The following is a 21,668-nucleotide window of genomic DNA, read 5'->3' as shown; positions in this document are numbered from 1 at the left end:
CACAGGAAAGAATACAGAATAAGACAAGGAAAATCCTCCTTTTCTCTTATTAATTCATATGTAAATATGTCTGGGGATGAAGCATTTATCATAGTTAACTTTTCCTTCTGAAAAGGATTTTAGAATTACCAATACATTATTCAAGCACTTGTACTAATCTACAAAATGACAGACTAAAACTGAATTGATCATTATTATAGTAATAGTCATAACACTTTAAACTTATATCAAGTTTTTTATCTTCAAAGTACAAACTGTAACTAATTGTCTTAACAATGCTATGAGGCAATTAAGTGTTATTATCCACATTTTGCAGATAAGAACGATGAGGCAGACTGGTTAAGTGACTTGCCCAATGCCAGAGAGGGAGTAAGTATCAGAACTCAGGATTTCCTGTCTCCCACCCAAAGCATTAGCTCATGCCTCCTTTGATATGCATGGTATCAATTATTTGATTCTAATCAGCTATTGTTTCTGTATGTTCCTGAATCTGACATCTAAAAACAGAAAAAAGTTCTTATTGACCTCTTTTTGCCTCATGTTTGATATTTAAGATGGAAGAGAGCTGTCAGATTTACATATTCAAAAGAGCTAGATCAATAGGTGAACTGTCTCCTTTCACATCTTTTAACATAAAAAGATTGCTGACAAACAGAAGAAACAAGAAAAGAAAGAGATCAGATATTTTGTGTAGAATGTAGACAACTGACTTAAGAAGTCTTTGAATGAACTTATGTTTCAGGAACATTTCTTATGACAATATTTCCTAAAATGGAGTGTGCCCATATAGAGGTCACAAAGAACACTCTTAGGAACACAGAATATGTATAAATTAAATGGGCAGGCCTTTAACAACACATGGCAAGGTTGAAGGGGGGCATGACTGGTTTCATTTTCCTGATGGGGGACGTACACATGTAATATTGTAATATTTTATTGAAATATTTTATTTTTACTATGTTAGAATTCTAAAGCAAAACAATCATAAAAAGCATTATCCAAGTAAAGCAAATGTAAGAAGTTACCTGTTCAATGTCAAGTTCATATTTTGGCAGGTGTAGCACAGATTCTTTTATTTGGTTTCCAAAAGGAGGATGTCGGTTTAAAATCTGAAAATATTTAGTTTTATTTCTGATATATTACAAGTCATGTATTACCAGTAATAAAAATAACTTTCAAATAAAGAAGTTTAATAAGAGAATGCACAGGATCAACTACGGACAGTTCTTATTCACCTACAACTACCCTTAATATCAAAGAAGTTGGAGGTTTCCATATCGTTTCAAGATTTGGCCCATAATTTGCAAATACTGTACTTATTATTAAAGAGGGATCATTATTTTCCAGGGATGGTATAATTTCTTCTTTCCTCATCCTGATGAAGAAATGTCTTAATTGGAAGCAGTTAATACTTCACCAACCAGGAAAGAATTGACAAGAAAAAATATCAGTTGCTTTGATGTACAATAACTGTTCAGCCACAAGCAGAATAGTCTCTCAGAGGTTGACTCTCATCTCACTCATAATCCTCAACAGGCAAGGAACTTGGAACCTACTAAACTCCTTAGTCCCGGCCCTCCTCCGCCCACAAAAAAAGAAATGATATAGAAGACTGCCCCCAGTAAAATGGATCAGATCACGCTAGAATGAATATGAACAACTTTATCTGATAAATTATACTATTCAGTGTAAGAGGGGAAAAACCCTAGTCCTGGGTAAGGGCTATTCTTGAGAGAAAACTGTGATAGCACATATATGGAAGTCCAAGCATAACTTCAGTCATACAAATAAGTGTTTTGGGACCATAGAGAGCTTCTATTGTCATTTTGGAAGGACCATAGTTCCTTAACATTACTGTGGAGTAGGAGAAAGGAGGTCTTTTAGATGTAGTATTGGCAATACCATAATAAAAGGAAGTTACTAGATGACCCAGCATCCACAGGGGTTCCCCTAAGGCAGTGGTTCTCGAACTTTTTTTTTCATGGAGCACTTGAAAATTGCTGAGGGTCTCAGTGGACCACTTAATGATCTTTCCAAATGTTGTTTGTACCGTTAGCTAACTATTGTAAAGCGATTTGGATAAAAGCACCATATTAAAAAAAACCTTAATTATAAATGTTTTTTTTGTTCTACAAATAAAAGCACACAACTCATATTTTAATATCAGTAGTCTTACCTTTCTAATGCGATGGATGTGCCCTTTCTCCCCCGTGTGGCAGCCCCTGAGCTGGGAAGGAGGGCCATCTCTCCCTGGCAGCTACAGCCCTGCACATCCCAAATTTCCCCCACCCCCTCTTCTCACCCCAGTGCCCCGTACCACCTACCCCCGATTCCCCCCAAGGCCACCACCTCACCTTACATGTGCATCTTCTCCAGGGTACAGGCACCTAATTTGTGGAGCCATGCCTGCGCAGCTCTACTAATTAGGTGGGTGGCCCTTCATTGTCTCATGTGCGGCCGCCCAGGCACGCACCTTAGAGGGAACTATCTGTGGACCACCCGAATGGAGTTCACGGACCACTGGTGGTCCACGGACCATAGTTTGAGAACCTCTGCCCTAAAGAAATGTATATTATACTAATGTTATAGGCTGGTAGCACTACCTATTAAAGTTTCCTGACATTTCCAATTATAAGACACTATTTTCAGCCACTTAAAACTCTGTCAAACTTTAACCATCAGGCTGAAATTTTCCATTTTTCAGTGTCTGTCACAGGCTGATCTTTTTGGGCAGGACGGTGAATGTTTCAGCTAAAACTGTTCAGCTTCTTCCAAGAATGAGGTTAGGGAAAAAAAGCATTGTTTTGCAATGTCAAAAGAATTCTGGTGACTTTTTCTTTGAGAAGCTCTATCACCCCCAGACTTTGGAGCAGGGAATTGACATTTGGCAAGAGTGGCCTTTGTGTTAGCGATGTGCATTTTGCTGTTCATGTGAAAACCCACCCATACTTGGCCAAATTATAAATCTTTGAAAAATCTCAGTTCTCACATGCTCAGTAGAGACTTCTTAAAGTTTAGTAGCTAAAATCTCTGAATAGTCCATCCTCAATGAGCATGCAGCCTCCATCCCCTCACAGCTCCTAGTGCTGTTCAAACTAGGCATGCACCATGCCCAAAGAGCAACAGAGCATACCTAAACACAGGAATACAGGAGTGAAATAAGGCTTTTTCTGTAATTGCTGCTCCTGTCTGCTATGGGCCGGGGCCGGGGGGGTTGGGAGGGGGTCAGGCACCAAAACTGAAAGCATGGAGCTTGCCTCCCACGGGCACTCAAGGATCCTGTGCTAAGCCCAGGCAGCATGGGAGAGGAAGCTGCCTGATTTGAATGTGGAAAGAACAAGAGCCAGACCAGGGGAAAGGAAAGGAGTAGATTGTGACAAGGAGCTTGGTGACACTGAAACTGGAAGGTGGGGGAAGGGGAGAGAGAAACAGTGACCAGGAGTTGTGGGTTGACACTGGGATCTGGGGGAAGCGTTGGACTAATTGGAGCCTGGGACTAAGAGCTGGAGGGAGGGAAGGCAGGGACTGGCTGAGCAAGGAGACTGGGACAAGAAGCCTGAGGTGTGGAGACTGGGACTGAATAGGCAAGGAGAATGGAAGAGAGCAAATATCTATGAAATACTGGTAAAATGTGTCTTATCCCCCTCTAGTGCTGGTCCACATAGCAGATGATAACCTACTCTTGCTATCATTTACTCTGTTGGCTTCAGTGGCAGAGGTCAGTGCTGGGGATCTAGAGGTTCTAACCCTGCTGATGAACCATTTGGATGTCAATATGAAGACACGTGATGGTATTTGTTTTTTCAATTTGCTTTTTTAAAAATCTAAGAAATTACACACAAAAACTATGTTAAAAGAACAAAAAGATTGCAAAGTCAAGCACACAAAAAGTTAGCTTTTGCCATCTTAATTTGGCACTCTTGTGCATATGGTTCAGGATATGGTCTCGGATTACATGACCACATATCTTTTCCTTGAGACCCCTGCCTCATTCAGTGCACAGGATGGACTTCCTCTGGACTGAATCAGGGCTGTGTAGTGGAGGGTATGGTCTAGAACAGTGGTTTTCAAACTTTTTTCTGGTGACCCAGTTTAAGAAAACTGTTGATGCCCGTGACCCAACGGAGCGGGGGATGAGGGGTTTGGGGTGGGGACTCTGGGCTGGGGATGAGAAGTTAGGGTGAGGCAGGGGGTCAGGGCTCTGGGCTGGGGGGTTCAGGCTCTGGCCTGGGGCCAGGGATGAGGGGTTTGGGTGCAGGAAGGGGCTCCAGGTTTGGGGGGGGCTCAGAGCTGGGGTAGGAGATTGGGGCACAGGGTTACCTCGGGTGGCTCCCGGTCAGCAGCGGTGCTAAGGCAGGCTTCCTGCCTGTTCTGGCACCGCAGACTGCGCTGCGCTCCGGAAGCGGCCACCAGCAGGTCCGGCTCCTAGGTGGACGCGTGCAAGCGGCTCCACATGGCTCTTGCCCGCAGGCACCGTTCCCGCAGCTCTCATTGACTGGGAACCAGCCAATGGGAATGCAGAGCCGGTGCTTGGGGCCGGGGCTGCACGCAGAGCCCTGTGGCCCCCCTGACTAGGAGCCGGACCTGCTGTTGGCCGCTTCCGGGGCGCAGACTGCTGTCAGAACAGGTAGGGACTAACCTGCCTTAGCCAGGCAGCACCGCACTGAATGTGGCAGGGATTCTGCGGAGAAAGTAATATGTGATCATATAATTAAATATTGTATCATAAAGCATAAACAAAAGGGAGCCAAATTAAGGTTGCACAGGAAATCTTAATTCTGGCATTTTCTAACTTTGGAGTACTTGACTTTGCAACTTTACTATTATTTTATCATAATATAAAAACTACATATGAGAGAAATTTAAAACCAAGGACAAGGATCCAAGTAAGGCCATCTGAGTCATTAAAAAAAACCAAACCAAATATAAGATTCCTATCTCCCTACCTCCAATGGTAACCTGAATAGCAACCTAACCAAAAAGCCAGAAATGCTTCAAACTGTTGCTCCTCTCCAGAGTAGAGCCAGACCTCAAAAAGCTGCCTTTAGTGCCTACATTAGGTATCTATTGTGACAAAGTTCCTCCTCTATCTTGGTGGGTCCTGAGCTTATTGGCGGATTTTCTTGCCTCAGAGATTCACCACGTGGGTTGGGGAACAGCCCAGAGACCTTCCCCTCTGGAAGGGCCCACAGTCCAGGTCAATTGGGAGGTTTGGGGGGAACCCGGGCCCACCCTCTACTCCGGGTTCCAGCCCAGGGCCCTGTGGACTGCAGCTGTCTATAGTGCCTCCTGTAACAGCTGCATGACAGCTACAACTCCCTGGGCTACTTCCCCATGGCCTCCTCCAAACACCTTCCTTATTCTTACCACAGGACCTTCCTCCTGGTGTCTGATAACGCTTGTGCTCCTCAGTCCTCCAGCAGCACACCCTCTCACTCTCACTCTCAGCTCCTTGCGCCTCTTGCTCCCAGCTCCTCACACTCTCGCACTACAAACTGAAGTGAGCTCCTTTTAAAACCCAGGTGCCCTGATTAGCCTGCCTTAATTGATTCTAGCAGCTTCTTCTTAATTGGCTCCAGGCGTCCTAATTAGCCTGCCTTCCTTAACTGGTTCTAGCAGGTTCCTAATTACTCTAGTGCAGCCCCTTTTCTGGTCACTCAGGGAACAGAAAACTACTCATCCAGTGACCAGTATATTTGCCCTCTACCAGACTCCTGTACCCCACTGGTCTGGGTCTGTCACACTATACTATGTTGTCCTAAACTTTAATGTATTAAATGATGAAACACAAGAAACTGGGGGGGAGGGGGGGGGGAGAAACAGGCAGAGAAGGCAAATTAAGATCTAACAAATTCCCAAATGCAAAACAAGAGTATTAATGAAGCCCACAACATTTGGAGATCTGAAACAGCACCTTACACACTGTGGGGAGAGGATGCTATCACACTTAAAAACTAGAAATGCCAAAGAAATTGTGCATCAGGAGCCCAGCAAAATTTAATCCCACATCTTTCCGCACCAGCAGTGAGATCCTGGCCTCACTGATGTTCAATGGGAGTTTTGCCATTGACTTCAGTGGGGCCAGGATTTCATTCTACGACTTTCCGCTACTAAAAGGATAATGATGAAATTCCTGAATTTGAGCTATTATTCTTTTAGTTAGTGGAAAGTTCTAGGGTGAATCTCTCTTCCCCCATATAGTAATACAAAAATGTCAGTAAAATTAAGATGTAACTTATAATTGAAGCAAAACATCAACTTAACCAACTTCAGGAAAAGAATCAACTACCTCTGTCAGATAATTGCATATTTCTTTAATCTAGTGTGATACTTTACAAGAATAAACCACTTAAAACATTGGAGTCTATAACTTATTAAGTATTAAACATTAGCATTTTCCTTATATAAATATGCATATAAAATTTTAAATACCAATTCAAGCTCCCTTGCATTTGCATCTTCAATTTTTTTAAATGATGTCAGACCTGCATTTACCATTGCATTTGATAGTGTTACACCTGTAAAAAATGAAAAATGTTGTAATATTTTTATATGGAATTCCTAATTCCAAATTATTACTTTCAACAACTGCATTATGGCAAATAAATATAAAGTATAACTAATTTTAACAAGAGGTCTTTTATCTAGCATTTTTTCAAGAGGTGGTCAATGTTTTCTTTTCAACAATAGTCAATTTTATTTCTCTTCAAGTGGTCAGAAAATTTAATACTGTTTAGTTCAATTTATACAACAGTATAAACAAAACATAAAGCAATAAAATGAAGTATAAAACATTTGAGAATGACAATGTCTTTTACTAAGTTATAGAATCAAAGGAAGGCAGATCAAGGGCCAATTCCTGCAGGCTTTACACAGGAAAAACTCCAACAGTCAGCAAATAACTAATGTGGACACACAAATGAATAAACAGCATGGCACTGAAATAAAATAAGTTTTCATGCAAGAGACTCCTGTTGACTACCCAAGGGATCCTTTAAGCATATGCTAGCAATCCCTGTGAAGTCTATCTTTTTTTGAGCAAGATATAACTAAAATCCACTCTAGGGAGAGCCATTTGTCTCCAAAATCTTCTGGGAGAACACACAGTCCCTGAACAGATTTAGCAAAACACCTGATTAGAATCAGGAAAAGAACAGGCAGTCTCTGTGATCTATTGGACTAAAGGATAAGCTAGCAGGGAATTCTGCAAAAAAAAAAAAAACACACACACAAAAACCTCATGCCTCTGCAAGTATTCCCAATTCCTCGGTCTCCCCTTGTGGGGTATGGGAGTCAGCACTTAGATTCCAAATCAGGAAATTCCTTCTTGGAACTATGACTCACTGGAATGAATACAAATAACTTGAGACAGAAAAGTCTACTTGGAAGAAATGGAGGTTACTTACTGTAATTGGAAGTTCTTTGAGATGTGTGGTCCTATCTCTATTCAACACATGGTTACACATGCTGCAAACTATATGCCCAAGTGCGAGATTTTAACAAGCAGTGTCTGTTGGCCCACACATGTGCAGTCAGGGCCGGCTCCAGGTTTTTTGCCGCCCCAAGCAAAAAAAAAAAAAAAAAAAGCAGCCGGCCCGCCGCCGAAGCAAAAACAACAACAACAACAAAAAGGCCGGAGTGCCGCCCTTTGAAAAGTGCTGCCCCAAAGAGCTGGAATGCCGCCCCTTGAAAACTGCCGCCCCAAGTACATGCTTGGAACGCTGGTGCCTAGAGCCGGCCCTGTGTGCAGTCGGTCTCCTCATTCTCCCAAGCAAGGGTATAAGAGGCAGTGCAGGTCGTTGCTCCTTCAGCTCCTCTTCTTACTGCAAATCTAATCAGATCCGAAGCAGACGGGCTGGAGGACGGGTAGTGAACTACAGATAGTGAACACACATGTCAAAGAATTTCCAGTTACAGTACATAACCTCCATTTCTTCCTCAAGTCCTGGTCCCTATGTGTATTCCACATGTGGATGATGGGCAAGCTGTGCTCAGACTGGAGGTGGATGTGAGGAAGCAGGCAGCAAAGATGCTTGCAGTACTGCAGATCCCATTGCTGAATCCACAGCAGAGGCCTGGATTAGTGCATGTCTAGCAAATGTGTTGTAAGGGACCAGGGCATAGGTGGTCTGGTCTAGAGGTCACAACTGGGCTGGGGTCCACACATCAGGGTGGGTAATCAGTGAACAGGGGTCGGAGGAAATCGCTGGAGCCAGGTTCAATACGAAGAGTCAGGATCAAAGTCAGACCGGGATCGGAGACCATAGGTAGTACAAGGCTGGAATTGGGAGGCAGGAATCAGGGTCAGAGTAAGGCTGGAGTCAGATCCTGGATATCAGAGGTTCTACCAGGCTAGAGTCAGGAGGCAAGAGCAAGGGTCAGGCTGGGATTCAAGACCAGAAATCAGGAGACAAGGTGAGGTCTGGAATTGCAGCAGGCCCAAAGTCTGTGTGGCTTCCCAGACAATTTCCTGGGGCAATCACCAGGGTTAAATAAGGTGGTTGACCAATCAGAGGACCGCAGGCTACTGCCACTCAGGGTGTCAATAGTGCTTCCTGACTATGGCTCTGCAGGGCCTCCTGATGGCACTGTGAGAATGTCAGCTGTCTTACATTCTGAAGACTCGGGTTCTAGTCCCTGTATCCATACATCATCCACTTCTTCAGAGGCATCCTTCCTTGAGATGGGCACTGAGCCTGGTTTATCTGAAGGGTCTTGACGAAACCTTTTTAGCAGGTCGGGGGCATGGACATGGACATGGGCAGCAGGTTCCCAGGAGTTTTCTTCAGGACCCTAGCCTTCTCAATTGATTAGGTAGTACAGTCTCCCCGCTCTTCAGCTTAGAGTCAGGATAGCATGGACTAAATGCCCTTGGACCTGGACTAGTGGGGGCAGCTGTTGGGACCAATCAAGAAAGGGCTCCCTCTGTGTAATGCTTCAGGAGGGATACATGGAAAACTGGATAACTTTCAAGAGATTGAGGAAGCTGCCATTTGACTGTAACAGGGTTGATTTGCTTACAAATCTGGAAGGGTCTGAGGAACTGGTGGTCTAGCTTGAGGGATGGCCTGTTCATACAGAGGTGTTTTGCTGCAAGCCAGACCTTCTGACCCACCATGAGAGCTGGGCCTTCCTGGGGGTCAACAGCCGCATACTGCTTGTAGTTCCTTTTCACATCTTCAAGGTGGTCCTTAAGTTTCTCTTGGATATGGTGAATTTGTTGGTTTCAGTCACTGGCTGCTGGGTTCGTGGAGGCTGCTGTTAAGGCCAGGTGAAAGCAAGGTTGGAACCCATAATTTGCAAAGAAGGCACAATCAGCGTTGTTGTATGAGAACTTGGCATAAAAAAGGAAGGACAACTAGTTATCTTGATGGTAGTTGACCAAGCACCATAGGTATTGCTCTAATACTTAGTTCACCCTCTCTCTCTGCCCATCTGTCTGGTAGTGGTACATGGAGAAAGTAAAAGTGTGAACATCCATTACCCAGAGGCCTTTATGCCAAATGCGTAAGACCAACTGAGAGCCTTGGTCCAAAGTGCTACAGTCTGAAAGCCCATGAAGATGGATCACATGAACTGCTAGGAGTCGAGCCATTGTTTCAGCAGAGATTAGGCCGATACAGTGGATGAAATGCACCATTTTGATCAATTGGTCTACAACAGTTAAGGCGACTGTGTGGCCAAAGGAAGGGAGTTGCACTATGGAGTCCAGGGTGATTGAGGCCCGGGGTCTCTGGAGTACTGGGGCATCCTGGTGTGAGAACACAGGTCACAAGAGTCAACATGGTCCTGGACTTCAGCTTGCCTATGGGGCCACCAGAAGAAATGGGAAGGCGTGTGGAAGTCTTAAGGTGGCCAAAGTGGCCTGTCAATGGAGAGTCATGGCAAAGATGGAGCCCTTCTAGCCGGGGGCACCTTGGTGGAATGTATATGCACCCATCGATGTAGGTGATCCTATCCTGTGTAGAGCACTGCATTTTTGTTCTGGGTCTCGTTTGCTCAGGCTGTTCCGTCATCTCCTGAACTAACAGGTTGCCCTGCAAAGTGGATCGGATTAAATCAAGCAAGTTCTGGTGTATTGTGACACTAAGGAAGTTGTGAGGTTTTAGGAGACAGGGTGGTTCTTGGTTAGACTCCTCACTCTCTTGGCAATATTCCCCCTTTCAGGAAATGCCATCGGCTTTCCCATTCCTGGTTCCTGGGTGATAGGTGATGATAAAAATCAAACTGAGAGAAGAATAATGCCTTTATTGAGATGTCTTTGGTTCAAAGCTCAAGCCGCACACAGATATTCAAGGTCAGAAAAGACTTGCATTAGGTGTTGGGCTTCCTTGAGGTTATGGCACCACTCTTCAAAGGCTGATTTAATGTATTTCCTTATCTAGTGTATCATAATTCCATTTGGCAGGGGTGAATAGTAAGCCCAGGGGTGCAACATTTGCTGTGGACCATGTCTCTGAGACAGTATGGCCCCAATGGCTACACTGGAGGCACTGGCTTCCACTCTGAATGCCTGGGCGAGGGCCGAGTGTGCTAGAATGGGAGTGGTGGTGAAAGCAGCCTTGAGCTCTTCAAGCATGGTCAACTTCGTGTGTCCAAATGAATGTGATGGTCTTGCAGAGGAGGTTGGTCATGGGGGCTCTGTGCCCTGAGAAGCCTGGAATGAAATTCTGGTAAAAATTCAAGAAGCCCAGAAAATGCTGTAACTCATGGGGGGACTGGGGCATTGCCCTGCTGTGGATGGCCTCTAACTTCTGTTGGTCCACCTAGGGAAAGGATGTAACCCAAGAATTCTGTGGAGGACTGATCAAAGGTACCTTTTTCCAATTTCATGAACAGGCTATACTTTCATAGTTTCATATACTTTCATAGTTTTTCCAGGATGGAATGAAATGGTAACAATGCTGATCAGGATTATCTGAAAACACAAGTATGTCATCAAGAAAGATGACTACATACTACTACAGGATGTCTCTAAATACATCGTTAACAGAGTGTTGAAAGGTCGCTGAAGCATTGGTCAGACCGAATGGCATTACTAGATATTCAAAGTGCCCACAGAGGTTTTTAAACGTGGTCTTCCATTCACCTCCTACCCTGATGTGTAAGCACCCCAGAGGTCCAGTTTGGTGAAAATTCTGGTAAAGTGCACATGTTCTAGTAACTCTGAGATTAAGAGTGGGGCATACCAGTTATGGAATGTCACCTGGCTCAGGGCCCAATAGTCTACATAAATTTGGCTCCCTTTGCTGGGATGAAATAGTACCTCTCAGCCCTCTTAGGTGTGGGGCTACAGGATGCTGGGCAGTGCCAGATTGATCTTGCCAGTTCCAATATGATCTCATTAACTGGGAGGGCCATTTTACTTCGGTCCTGAGACTGCAGAATGTCCAGCAGTCAGTGGTATGGGTCTTGGACTTCCTCCAGGGGTATCTAGAGATTGTTAACCACTCTTTGCAGCAACTCCTGGTATTGCCTATGATTATTTGGTGGGGATAGAGACGGAGAAACCACCTCATCTGGGGAGGAGGAGGAGATCCTGTTGAACCGCTGGTACTTGTGATTCTGGCTCAATGTCCTCCTCATACACTCACAGATCCAGTTGTTGATGAGAAGAAGAGCAGTAAGACTCCTGAGTGGATCCCAAGCATCTGTTACAGGGATCCCACAGTTCCCAATAAGGCCAGAACGAGGGGCCAATTGTTTGTGGGGGACCCTATGGCATGGGGTACCATCGGTCTCTGGGGAAGTCATATCTATAAGGGTAGTGGCTGTAAGTCCTGAATTGCCTGTCTGGGCTTGACTCTCTCCAAGAGGGATGTAGGAGGGGCCAGCATGAATCTGAAGATTGTCCTTGTTGAAATGGCAGAACCATCAGTACCAGGGCAATCCTGCCTGATGGCGATAAGTTAGAGAATTAATGGGAAATCAAAGTAGTATAATCTTCTGTCCCTTAGGAAGGCTGGGCCAGAGATGACGGGGGACTGCAAGTAGAAAAGAAAAATATCCGCCGGTGCCATGTAGGTCTATGTGTGTCCTGATTTGCAACGGGTCCCAGTGGTTGGCAATAACAATAATAGCGTGTCCCTGGGTGCAGTGTATTCTTTGGGTGGACGAGTCGGAACCAAGAAGTCCAGACCTGCACTTGTAGATGGAACCGGCAGATAACAGTCCTTATGCTTTGGTGACAGAATCATTGATGGAAATGTCAGATCCTTCCTACACACTTTACCCTGCAATCTAGGAGGTTTTAGCGGAGCCAGTTTCTTGGGGTCTGCATGTGAAGGCACCTGACTTCGATGGGCTCAGGGAAGGACCATGTCTCCTATGGATAGACCTCAATGGGGATCTGCCCTTGTGCCCATAACAGTGTCCCTTACTCTCATGGGAAGACCTGAAGGGTCTTTGGGCTTAGAAACCAAAAGCTCCGCTCCTACTCATGTCTCCCTGGCCCAGACTGGAAAGGGGCCTCATGGCCTTCTCCATCAAGTGTTTCCTAAAGTGAAGCTCATAGGCTCTACAAGCCATAGGTGGAAACAAGTGACAAGTACTGCACTTTGCAGAAATGTGTGTCTCACTCAGACAGTAGAGACAGTGTTGCTGTTTATCAGTAACAGAGAAGGATCTAGGGCAGAAGACGCAGTTTTTGAAGCCCAGGACTCTGGGCATAGTCCCAGATTGTGGGGCGGGAATCCCCAGTCTGGGAAAGAAGCTACACTAAAACTATAACTTTACTAAATCTAGGAAGAATAACTATTTACAATTTTATTTACAGGTTCTTTGAAAAACTGAAGCGAGGACTACGGATTCTGCCTCAAGCCATGCAGTGGTAACAAGGAACTGGGGGGCACTGACCCACACGCTTCTTATACCCTCACTCGGGAGCACAAGGAGACCTACTGCACATGTGCAGGGCAACAGACACAGCTCGTTAAAATCTCTGGACTTGGGCGCATGGTACGCATGCATACCCACGTGTGGAATTCACATAGGGACCAGCACTAGAAGAAAAAGTATCGGCATTCATCATAAATAATTTTCTAGGAACAGTGAAAGAAGGCTAAGAATAAGCAACTTAGAAGCCTTCAAGCAACTTAGAAGCCTTCAAGCCTTTTTAGATAACTTCTGGGAGGAAAGGTTAGTCTCCTGGTAAGATTTAGCAGCCAAGGAGGACTCATTGTTTGTGTCAAGAACTTCATAGGTAAGAGTAAAGGAAGGGGCCTGTTGAGATCACTTCCCTCAATGAAGTATTGAAGCACCTCTTCCAGGTCTGACTTAGGGAAAGCCTCTCTTCCTAACAGACCTCTTCTTCTCCCCCTTTGTGATAACTTTGTGCAGGCTGTTTTTTCCAGCCCCAGAGTCTGCATCAATCACTTTATTAGTTTGCTGTTACTTCAGCAAATGTCTCTACCCTCTTGGGTGAGCTTTCATCCCCCTTTAAGGAAGCTGACTAGCTGACTAATTTTGTTTGTCACAGCTCCTGAACTTGCTTTAGCCACTGCCTAGCTGAAGTAGTGGGAGATTCTGTCAAAGAAGGAAGGAAAAAACATTACTATAAGGATATGTTTTTTCCCCCCTTTTTCTTTTTCATTCTCCGGTTGGGAGACAAATAGAACAAGATGCAGATATAGAAGTTGCCTTTTTGCATAATACTCTGGGTGAAGCAGCTAAAAAACTGAAGAAACAGAAGAGGTGAAAAAATCCTGGATGGTGATTGGTCATAATCCTGCCTGCCAGAAGAAGTGAGGAGAAACTTGGCATTTGATATAATAGCCTGGAGCAGCATTTCTGCTGAACATCAGGGAGAAATGTGGAGGGTACTAGAAAATGCAAGAAAGTATTTAGAACAGTCCTAAATTGAACAAGGCCACGTGTCAATTAAAAAAATAAAATAAAAAAATCATACATTTAGGAGATAAATTGACCACAAAGCTTGAAGTTTCTAAGATTTATGCAACACTGACATACAGAGACCCAAAAATGTAATAAAAATAAATAAATCCAAGACCACAATGCATGTTGAATTATGTCAGTAAATTCACACCCACCTATGTAGTTAGAATAACTCACCTCACTTCACGAAGATAAAAAATTGAGTTAGCTGCCAGAGCATGAAAGAATTCAAGAATTTGAAGAAAGTATTGATATCAACTCTAATTCAGCAATTGTTTGACCCACCAAAAGAGCACCTTCAAAAGGAACCTGGGAGCTCTACTACTTAGGATGACCAGACAGCAAATGTGAAAAATCGGGACGGGGGTGGGGGCTAATAGGAGCCTATATAAGAAAAAGACCCAAAAATCGGGACTGGCCCTATAAAATCGGGACACCTGGTCACCCTACTACTACTACAGAGGCATGACAATGAATGGCTGTCAATAAAATAGGCTGCAAGAGCTATGACAGCAGCAGAAAAACATACAAGAGGAAACCAAAAGAGAGAAATATTTGGGCTTTTTATATGGCTGTACAAAGTTCACAATTTTCTGTACAACTGTAGCTGAAAAGCTGAAATTGACCTTAACCCACTGAATACAACACACAAGAAAGTACTTTGAGAAGAATATAGAAGTTACTTCTGTGTATATGTCTACAATGGAATAAAACACCCGCAGCTGGCCCATGGCAGCTGACTTGGGCTCATAAGGCTCAGGCTGCAGGACTATAAAATTGCAGTGTAGATGTTGGTACTCAGGCTGGAGCCCAGCATTTGTGACCTGCTCCAGCCCGAGCCCCAACATCTACACTGCAATTTTTAGCCCTGCAGCCCAAACCTGAGTCAGCTGACACGGGCCAGCTGCAGGTGTTTTATTGCAGTGTAGACAGACCATGAAAGTACAAAAGTATAGTTTAATCCTGTAGTTCTAGACAGGACATCATCTAGTAATTGCAGACTGTCAAGAGCATATGTTCTCTTTGCCACCTCCCAAATAGATGCCATCAAAAGCATATGTTCTCTTTGCTACCTCCCAAATAGTTGATCTAGAATAAGCAGTTACCAGTTCATATGAACCCGATAAAAGCACCACGTGCCCTTTTGCCACAAATAAAAGATTAGCAGGAAAAAGAAACGGCTAAGGATGAAACAATACAAGCAGTAATACATGCTCTAAGTACTGGATGGAGTCAACACTTCCCCACATGCATATTCACCATATAAAAATGAACCTCTCATTGATTTTGGGAGTACTCATGAAATGTACAAAAACAATAATTTCCATAGTCATAAGAAGAAAAATACTGGAAAGAATATGGACCTGATTCTCATTTATATGAGGGCCCCTTTAAAAAGTACATTTACTCCCACTCCCAGTGCGTTGTAAAGGGACCTTATTGTACATGAGAATTAAATCCCACACCAAAAACTCCTTGGAATGATTAATTAAAAAAAAAAGAGCAGAAGTAATATTCTGGCCACATATAAACAGTGATATGGATGAAATAATAAGCAAGTGTGGAACCTGCCTGAAATACAGAGATACACAATGGGAAAGAAACATGACACCACATGAACAACCTACAATACTCGAAGGCAAAGTCGGAATGGATTTGTTTGCCCACCAGACATGATCACCTGATCATAATGGACTATTTTAACCACTTTCTAGATTGATACTTCAAGATACCACAGCTTCAACTGTGATCACTAAGTCTGTATTTGCATGTTATGGAATTTCAAGGACTGCAATGGACCACAGTTCAAGAATACAGAATTAATAGATCTGGCTAAAACTTATGAAATTCAGTACATCATCTAGTTCTTGATACCCACAAGAAAACAGATTTGAAGAATGTGGATTCTGTAGAGTGAAGGGAAAAAGGCAATTTATTAAGCACTACTCAATTATAGAGCAACACAGTTGCAATGTGAAAAATCACGAGAAGCACAAAAAAGTGTAATGGATCGACTGTGTTTCAGACTATTTCAAAGAGAGTGAACAGACTGTTTAAGACATAGACATGCCTAAAACCCCCAATACTGCAGATACAGAAAAGTGCTGAAGATTAATTAGATTGGCTGATATTGTAAAAACAACATTAAAAATGTTAAGTTAAATCACTGTTAGAATTTGTTCAGTTAGAGAATATGGTGATTTTTTTTAAAAAGAGAAGGTGTGTCCTAAAGAGCTAAAACTGTAGCAGGAAGTTGCTACACATTCTGTAGGACTCTATGCAGCTGTGGTCAAGTGAAAAATTCTCTAAGTTATTCCTGTCTCCCACACAGCACCAAGAAGCAGCTGCAGAGACTCAGGCAGCAAGATTAGATTACAGCAGCATCAGTCCTGTATTTATTTTGTATGTAATCTCCTGTTGTTAGGTAAATAAATAAGTTATTTTAAAGCCTGTTTCAGACATCATTAACATACTACATTCGTCACAATTATGTCATCCTTGAAAGTGCCCTGTGTGTGAATTTTCAATTAAAAGACTGTCTACCATTGAGCAAAACAGTAATGTAATAGGACAGGGTTGTGTACATTATCAGCAAAGCAGCAGAAATTCAATATTTTGCAGGGTACATCACAAATTACAAAAAGATTAATTAAAAGTTCAAATATCAGTTGTTTCTGCCAACGGATAGTTCAATTTTCTTTATAAACATGAATCTGATACTGTTAAATCTCTGGAAAAAGTTCCTTAAATGTTTTCTCTAATGTATTTTTGTTGTTATTCCTAGATCAATGTTTTCATTCTAGTTACTAATCCAGTTAATAATTTACCGATTCTGAAAGAATTTGTACTGGTCTGTCAACTAATCATCTTTGCAACAGTCTTTTCTACCATGATTCTGGCAAATGAAAAGTTGGAAAACTTATTTAGTCCAGAAAACAGATCTTCTAAAAGTTTACAGTGAAGTTAATGATGAACTTTGACACACTATTATAATTACTGCTTCTTTCTGGTACCTACCAATTTTTTCTAGCTGTTTGGATACATGCAGAGAGTTTTCCCACAGTTTGCACCTGAAACACTTAGCTAAAATCAAAGAGTTTAATAATGCAGGGAAATTGTTTTTACGTGATGCCAGAAAGTCAGATAACCCTACAAAAGAAAAAATATATTTAATAATATAATACAGTTTATTATTAAATATATCAAAATGCATTAAATTTTAACATACATTTAGTAACTCTTATGCCATGCCTGAAAATTTTGCCTATATCTTGTGTCAAAGTGAAGTCTTGAATAGGAATGCATCCTAATTGAGCCTGAATAAGACTGAAAAAGAAATATTTCTTAGTATATAAACAATATTAGTAAACAAAATATAATAAACAAGAGTCAAAGACTCCATTGAAAAACAAAGGCAAGTTCAAGATAAAAGCAACATTGTTTGGCATCTAAAGGCATGAGCCTGCACACAATGAAGTCAACAGGAGTTTGGATCAGGGCTTTTAATTTTCAAGCCAATGAGATAAGACAAAATATTTACCAGTTTACTTTCATTTCTCTTGTTTTTATCTTCCCTTCCATTGGAAACCTGTATAATAAAACATACTGATTTTTTGCTATTCACTTTAACTAAAAATTATACTTTCTTTCTGAACATTAATTCATTGATTTTTTTGTACCTGATAGTTATCCTGTTCTTGTCTTTATTCAAAGTGTTCAATATTTTCTTCTCATTTATTCTTAACTTGACATCTGAAAATTCAACGCAGCCGGATATCATTGTGATCTGTAACAATTTAACATTGTTTAACAGATCCTGTTTTCATGCAATTGTTGTTAGTAGTAAGATATAATGGAAGTAACAGCACAAGACAATATAGTATGTTATATATAATCAGAATTGCTTCAGAATTCCTTCATTCAGAAGGGTAAGATGACTCAGTGCTACGTAACTGAGAAGAATAAAAGATGGGACAATTGGAAGATCTCAGAGACTAAAACCCTTGAAAAAAATCATACTGCATACATCTTATACATCTTGAACTTCATAATTCTTTGGTGTAAGGAAAAACAATATAAACTGTCTTCAATTCTGTTTTAAACTTACAGATGTATATATAGATATAGATATATATTCTTAGGAAAATTATATTACCAGTTCAGATAAAGTTTCTGTTCCATTAATTGTGGAAAACTGTTTCACTGTATCAAATGCAATATAGTACCAAGCCATTAGTTTTCCAGTCTCTGTAGATGAAGATTAAAAATATTTAGTGCATTTTTTAAAGAGAGAGGTGTAGGGTACTTGCTTCTTCTAAGCAACAGAACTGCATTTTTATTTTCCTTATACTATTATACATAGATCACTGTCACCAGGCCATCTTTTGATCTGCAGCAGAATTTCCAGTGATTTAATAGGAGGATTTGCACAGGGATCCAGATCAGTATATGGTCCTAAGAATACAACTTCTATCATTTGCTAAATTAAATTCAGCTCAGATAATAGAATACGGAATATGTTCATTATGGGCCAAATTCTGCCCTCAGCTACATCTGTAGAACTCCACTGGAGGTACACAGATGTACCTGAGCACAACCTTTCTCCTGAATGGTTTTCTGTTCACTGCACAATCGCTGTGCCCCTTAGTATGTCTTATGATAAATGCATATCAAGAATAATGTTTAAACCTTATAAAAATATTTTAAAAATATGTTTTCAACACTATAGTCTAAATTATATTATGAAGTAAATGTTACCTGTAGGTTTGAAATTAAATTCTTCATCCATCTTGATCAAATCAAGAGATGACAAATCATTCAAATTCTTCAAACACAATTCTGTCCAGAGTTTGAAAAGAGAAATTAATCTTTCGAACATGCAGGAAAAAGATACAATATTTTTGTATATACTAAGGAAAAGATTATGGTCTAAGTTACATCAGTGTAAAGCCAGAGTAAGTCCACTTAACTCAACAGAAGGCCTAAACACACGATCCTTTTCCCATTGAAGTCAGTGGCAAAAATTCTTACTAAATTCACTGGGGCAGGCTCAAGCTCAACTATACATTCAACGAAAACCAACCAACCAACCTCACTTTAAAATTGTAGAAAGTGTGAAAGAAACTAGATGTGAGAAGTTTAAAATGTCAGCTTAAGCTCTGAAAAGGTTGAGAGTCCACTAGTAATCATCCAACACAATACAATATTTTCACTAATTTTTAACGACATAGCAAGGCATGGCTATTCAAATGCACGTGTGATTGAGTTTTTAATGGTATATGTACATTATAGTAACTGTGCCTGCATTTATTTCAATGGTTACAAATTCAAATAAACCTATGTAGTCACTAGCAGTGGATATTTGAATGATGATGATGATCAAAGTGTTTCCTTTGTTCTTATCTCTTTCGAAACCAAGAAAATTAAGTGCAAAAATGACATTAATACAATGTTGAGATTTTTCAATGCAAATATGTCAAGAAACTCAACGTTGTAGTTCCCATAGCAACCACAAATCATCCACATTGCATACACACAATATATATACATATACATACACATATATATATATATAAAGATAATTATAATTAACAGAATATACATTACTACAAAATACTGCATATGTGCAAGAGGGCTGAGTTACAATATCTGTTAGAATAATAAAGTTGAATTTCCAGATTTGTGCGGTTAAAATCTTGGCAAGTAATGTTCTATTACCATACCTTTTTGCATTTCATATAATTCTTATATTGGAGACAGTATGAAAGAAAGCATAGCATATTTGTTTTTATCATTTAAAGATGGGAGGGGCTGACCCCTAAACTGTTGAGTTTCATCTGGGAAATTTGATGGTATTGTCATAAATTGAGAAGTAATTTTAATATTTAAAGAGCCTTAAAGTAAATAATTATTTTATGTTCAAGCCATAACAAAATCGTCTTCTTAAAAATTCTTTAAGTAATAGTTAAAGACTATTCTATAAAAACCTGAGAACTGAAGAATATAATTGATCTTTTTGTATTTGCAAAGTCAGATGCTACATGTCCGTTTTAACAATACAGCATACAAGGGGTCCCTTAATTGCTTGATTGAATTATCTTATCTTACTTCTTGGCATTGCTTTATCTATTTGCTATATGAATAAATGTATAACCAAGCTTAGAACAACTTTAGCATAGCAAAATAATTCTTAGAAGACCTAATAAATCAAATAGATTTGAGATATGACTAAATAAGTTATGGAGCACTTTATGCATACAAATCTTGCAAGATGTGTAAGATTTCTCCTGGCATACCTAAACAGAATGAATAAATCAAGCAATAAATGCTAAATCTTTAGCAATAGAGCAGAATATGCATTGAAGGGCTTTGCTCCATGTCAAAAATCTCATGGTCCTGGGGAATGGAATCCTCAGTCTAAACCAGCCAGACTGTATACATAGCCAAATCACAACCAGGGGCGGCTCCAGGCACCAGCGCAGCAAGCGCGTGCCTGGGGCAGCAAGCCGTGGGGGGCGGCGTGCCGGTCGCCGTGAGGGCGGTAGTCAGGCAGCCTTCGGTGGCATGCCTGCGGGAGGTCCGCTGGTCCTGCAGTTTTGGCGGCAATTCGGCGGCGGGTACAGCGAAGGCGCGGGACCGGCAGATCACCCACAGAAACACCGCCAAAGGCCACCTGACTGCCGTGCTTGGGGCGGCAAAAAACATAGAGCCGCCCCTGATCACAGCCACCAATATAGGTAACATGAAAGAATAGCATATAAGGCCCTCCTATAGCTCACTGGATACACTCCCACTGGCCATAAAATACCATGCCCTCGACCTGTACAAAATTCTCCTCCCACCTTCCTCAGGGAGTTATGAGTCCTGATGCAAAGTTTTCTATAATACAAGGCAGTATGAAGTTCCCCCGCACATAGTCTCTACTACTGCTGCCCCATGTGCATCAAGCATGCAGTTTTTAAATTGCTTTTGGGCAAGCTGCAGGTATTTAAGTTTTGTGGAAAGAGGAAATCTGATATTAAATTTCTGTAGAGCAAATTTTGAAGGAATGTGAAAAGAAATTAAATCAAATGACAAATCAATGGAGGGAAAGGAAGGAAAATGAAAAGCATTCAAAATGAAATGACTCTTACTGTATGCAAAATTTGATTTATGAGTAGGATATACAAGAAGCAGTATACCTGTGCATGTGGGCAACAACTTGGGAAGAGGAGTATTTATTGTTTCTCCATATTATGAAATCTGTTTTTTCGTAAAAGAATCATATTTGGAAAGTCCAGTATTTACAATATGGAATAGCATGTAAGTTAAATGAAAGTAATAGTAAAAAGCGACAAAGAGTCCTGTGGCACCTTATAGACTAACAGACGTCTGTTAGTCTATAAGGTGCTACAGGACTCTTTGTCGCTTTTTACAGATTCAGACTAACATGGCTACCCCTCTGATACTTGAAAGTAATAGTGTTGCTTTAACAATTCACAAAAGGCTAGATTCAGCCAATCTTAATCACACTGAATAGTATCTTGCTCCATCAGTAGTTCCACGGAAATGAATGGAGCTACTCAGATATGGTGGAAGTATCTGGCCCAAAATGTCATGTTGTACTCAGAAAGGTGAAAAGGCACTGACCTTGTAATTTTGCTTCAATTCCAACTGTGTCTAGTCCAGGCGAAAAACCTGCAGGAAAAGGAAAAAAGGCCTTTTAAATTAATACAATCATGCATTTAATTTTCAACATTACTGTCTACCAAAACAATTTACTGACTGTAAAAAAT

General features: G+C 41.3%; 1 protein-coding gene across 1 annotated transcript in view; it reads right to left on the bottom strand.

Annotated features, from left to right (window-relative positions):
• LOC113407298 (probable ATP-dependent DNA helicase HFM1) overlaps positions 1 to 21,668 on the bottom strand; it is a 91,274-nt gene that overhangs the window by 10,045 nt on the left and 59,561 nt on the right. Inside the window, exons 16-24 of the mRNA XM_026655634.1 lie at positions 21,523 to 21,570; positions 18,652 to 18,732; positions 18,050 to 18,141; positions 17,574 to 17,680; positions 17,435 to 17,482; positions 17,123 to 17,220; positions 16,912 to 17,043; positions 6,433 to 6,518; positions 1,026 to 1,109 (exon numbers count right to left, since the gene is read on the bottom strand). Of these exons, the coding sequence (XP_026511419.1) occupies positions 1,026 to 1,109; positions 6,433 to 6,518; positions 16,912 to 17,043; positions 17,123 to 17,220; positions 17,435 to 17,482; positions 17,574 to 17,680; positions 18,050 to 18,141; positions 18,652 to 18,732; positions 21,523 to 21,570 (776 nt within the window). The remainder of the gene's footprint in view (positions 1 to 1,025; positions 1,110 to 6,432; positions 6,519 to 16,911; positions 17,044 to 17,122; positions 17,221 to 17,434; positions 17,483 to 17,573; positions 17,681 to 18,049; positions 18,142 to 18,651; positions 18,733 to 21,522; positions 21,571 to 21,668) is intronic.

Source organism: Terrapene carolina, unplaced genomic scaffold (assembly GCF_002925995.2).
Source record: "Terrapene carolina triunguis isolate 2854851 unplaced genomic scaffold, T_m_triunguis-2.0 Scaffold210, whole genome shotgun sequence".
NCBI lineage: Eukaryota > Metazoa > Chordata > Testudines > Emydidae > Terrapene > Terrapene triunguis.
This window is presented reverse-complemented; position numbering and strand designations above follow the sequence as displayed.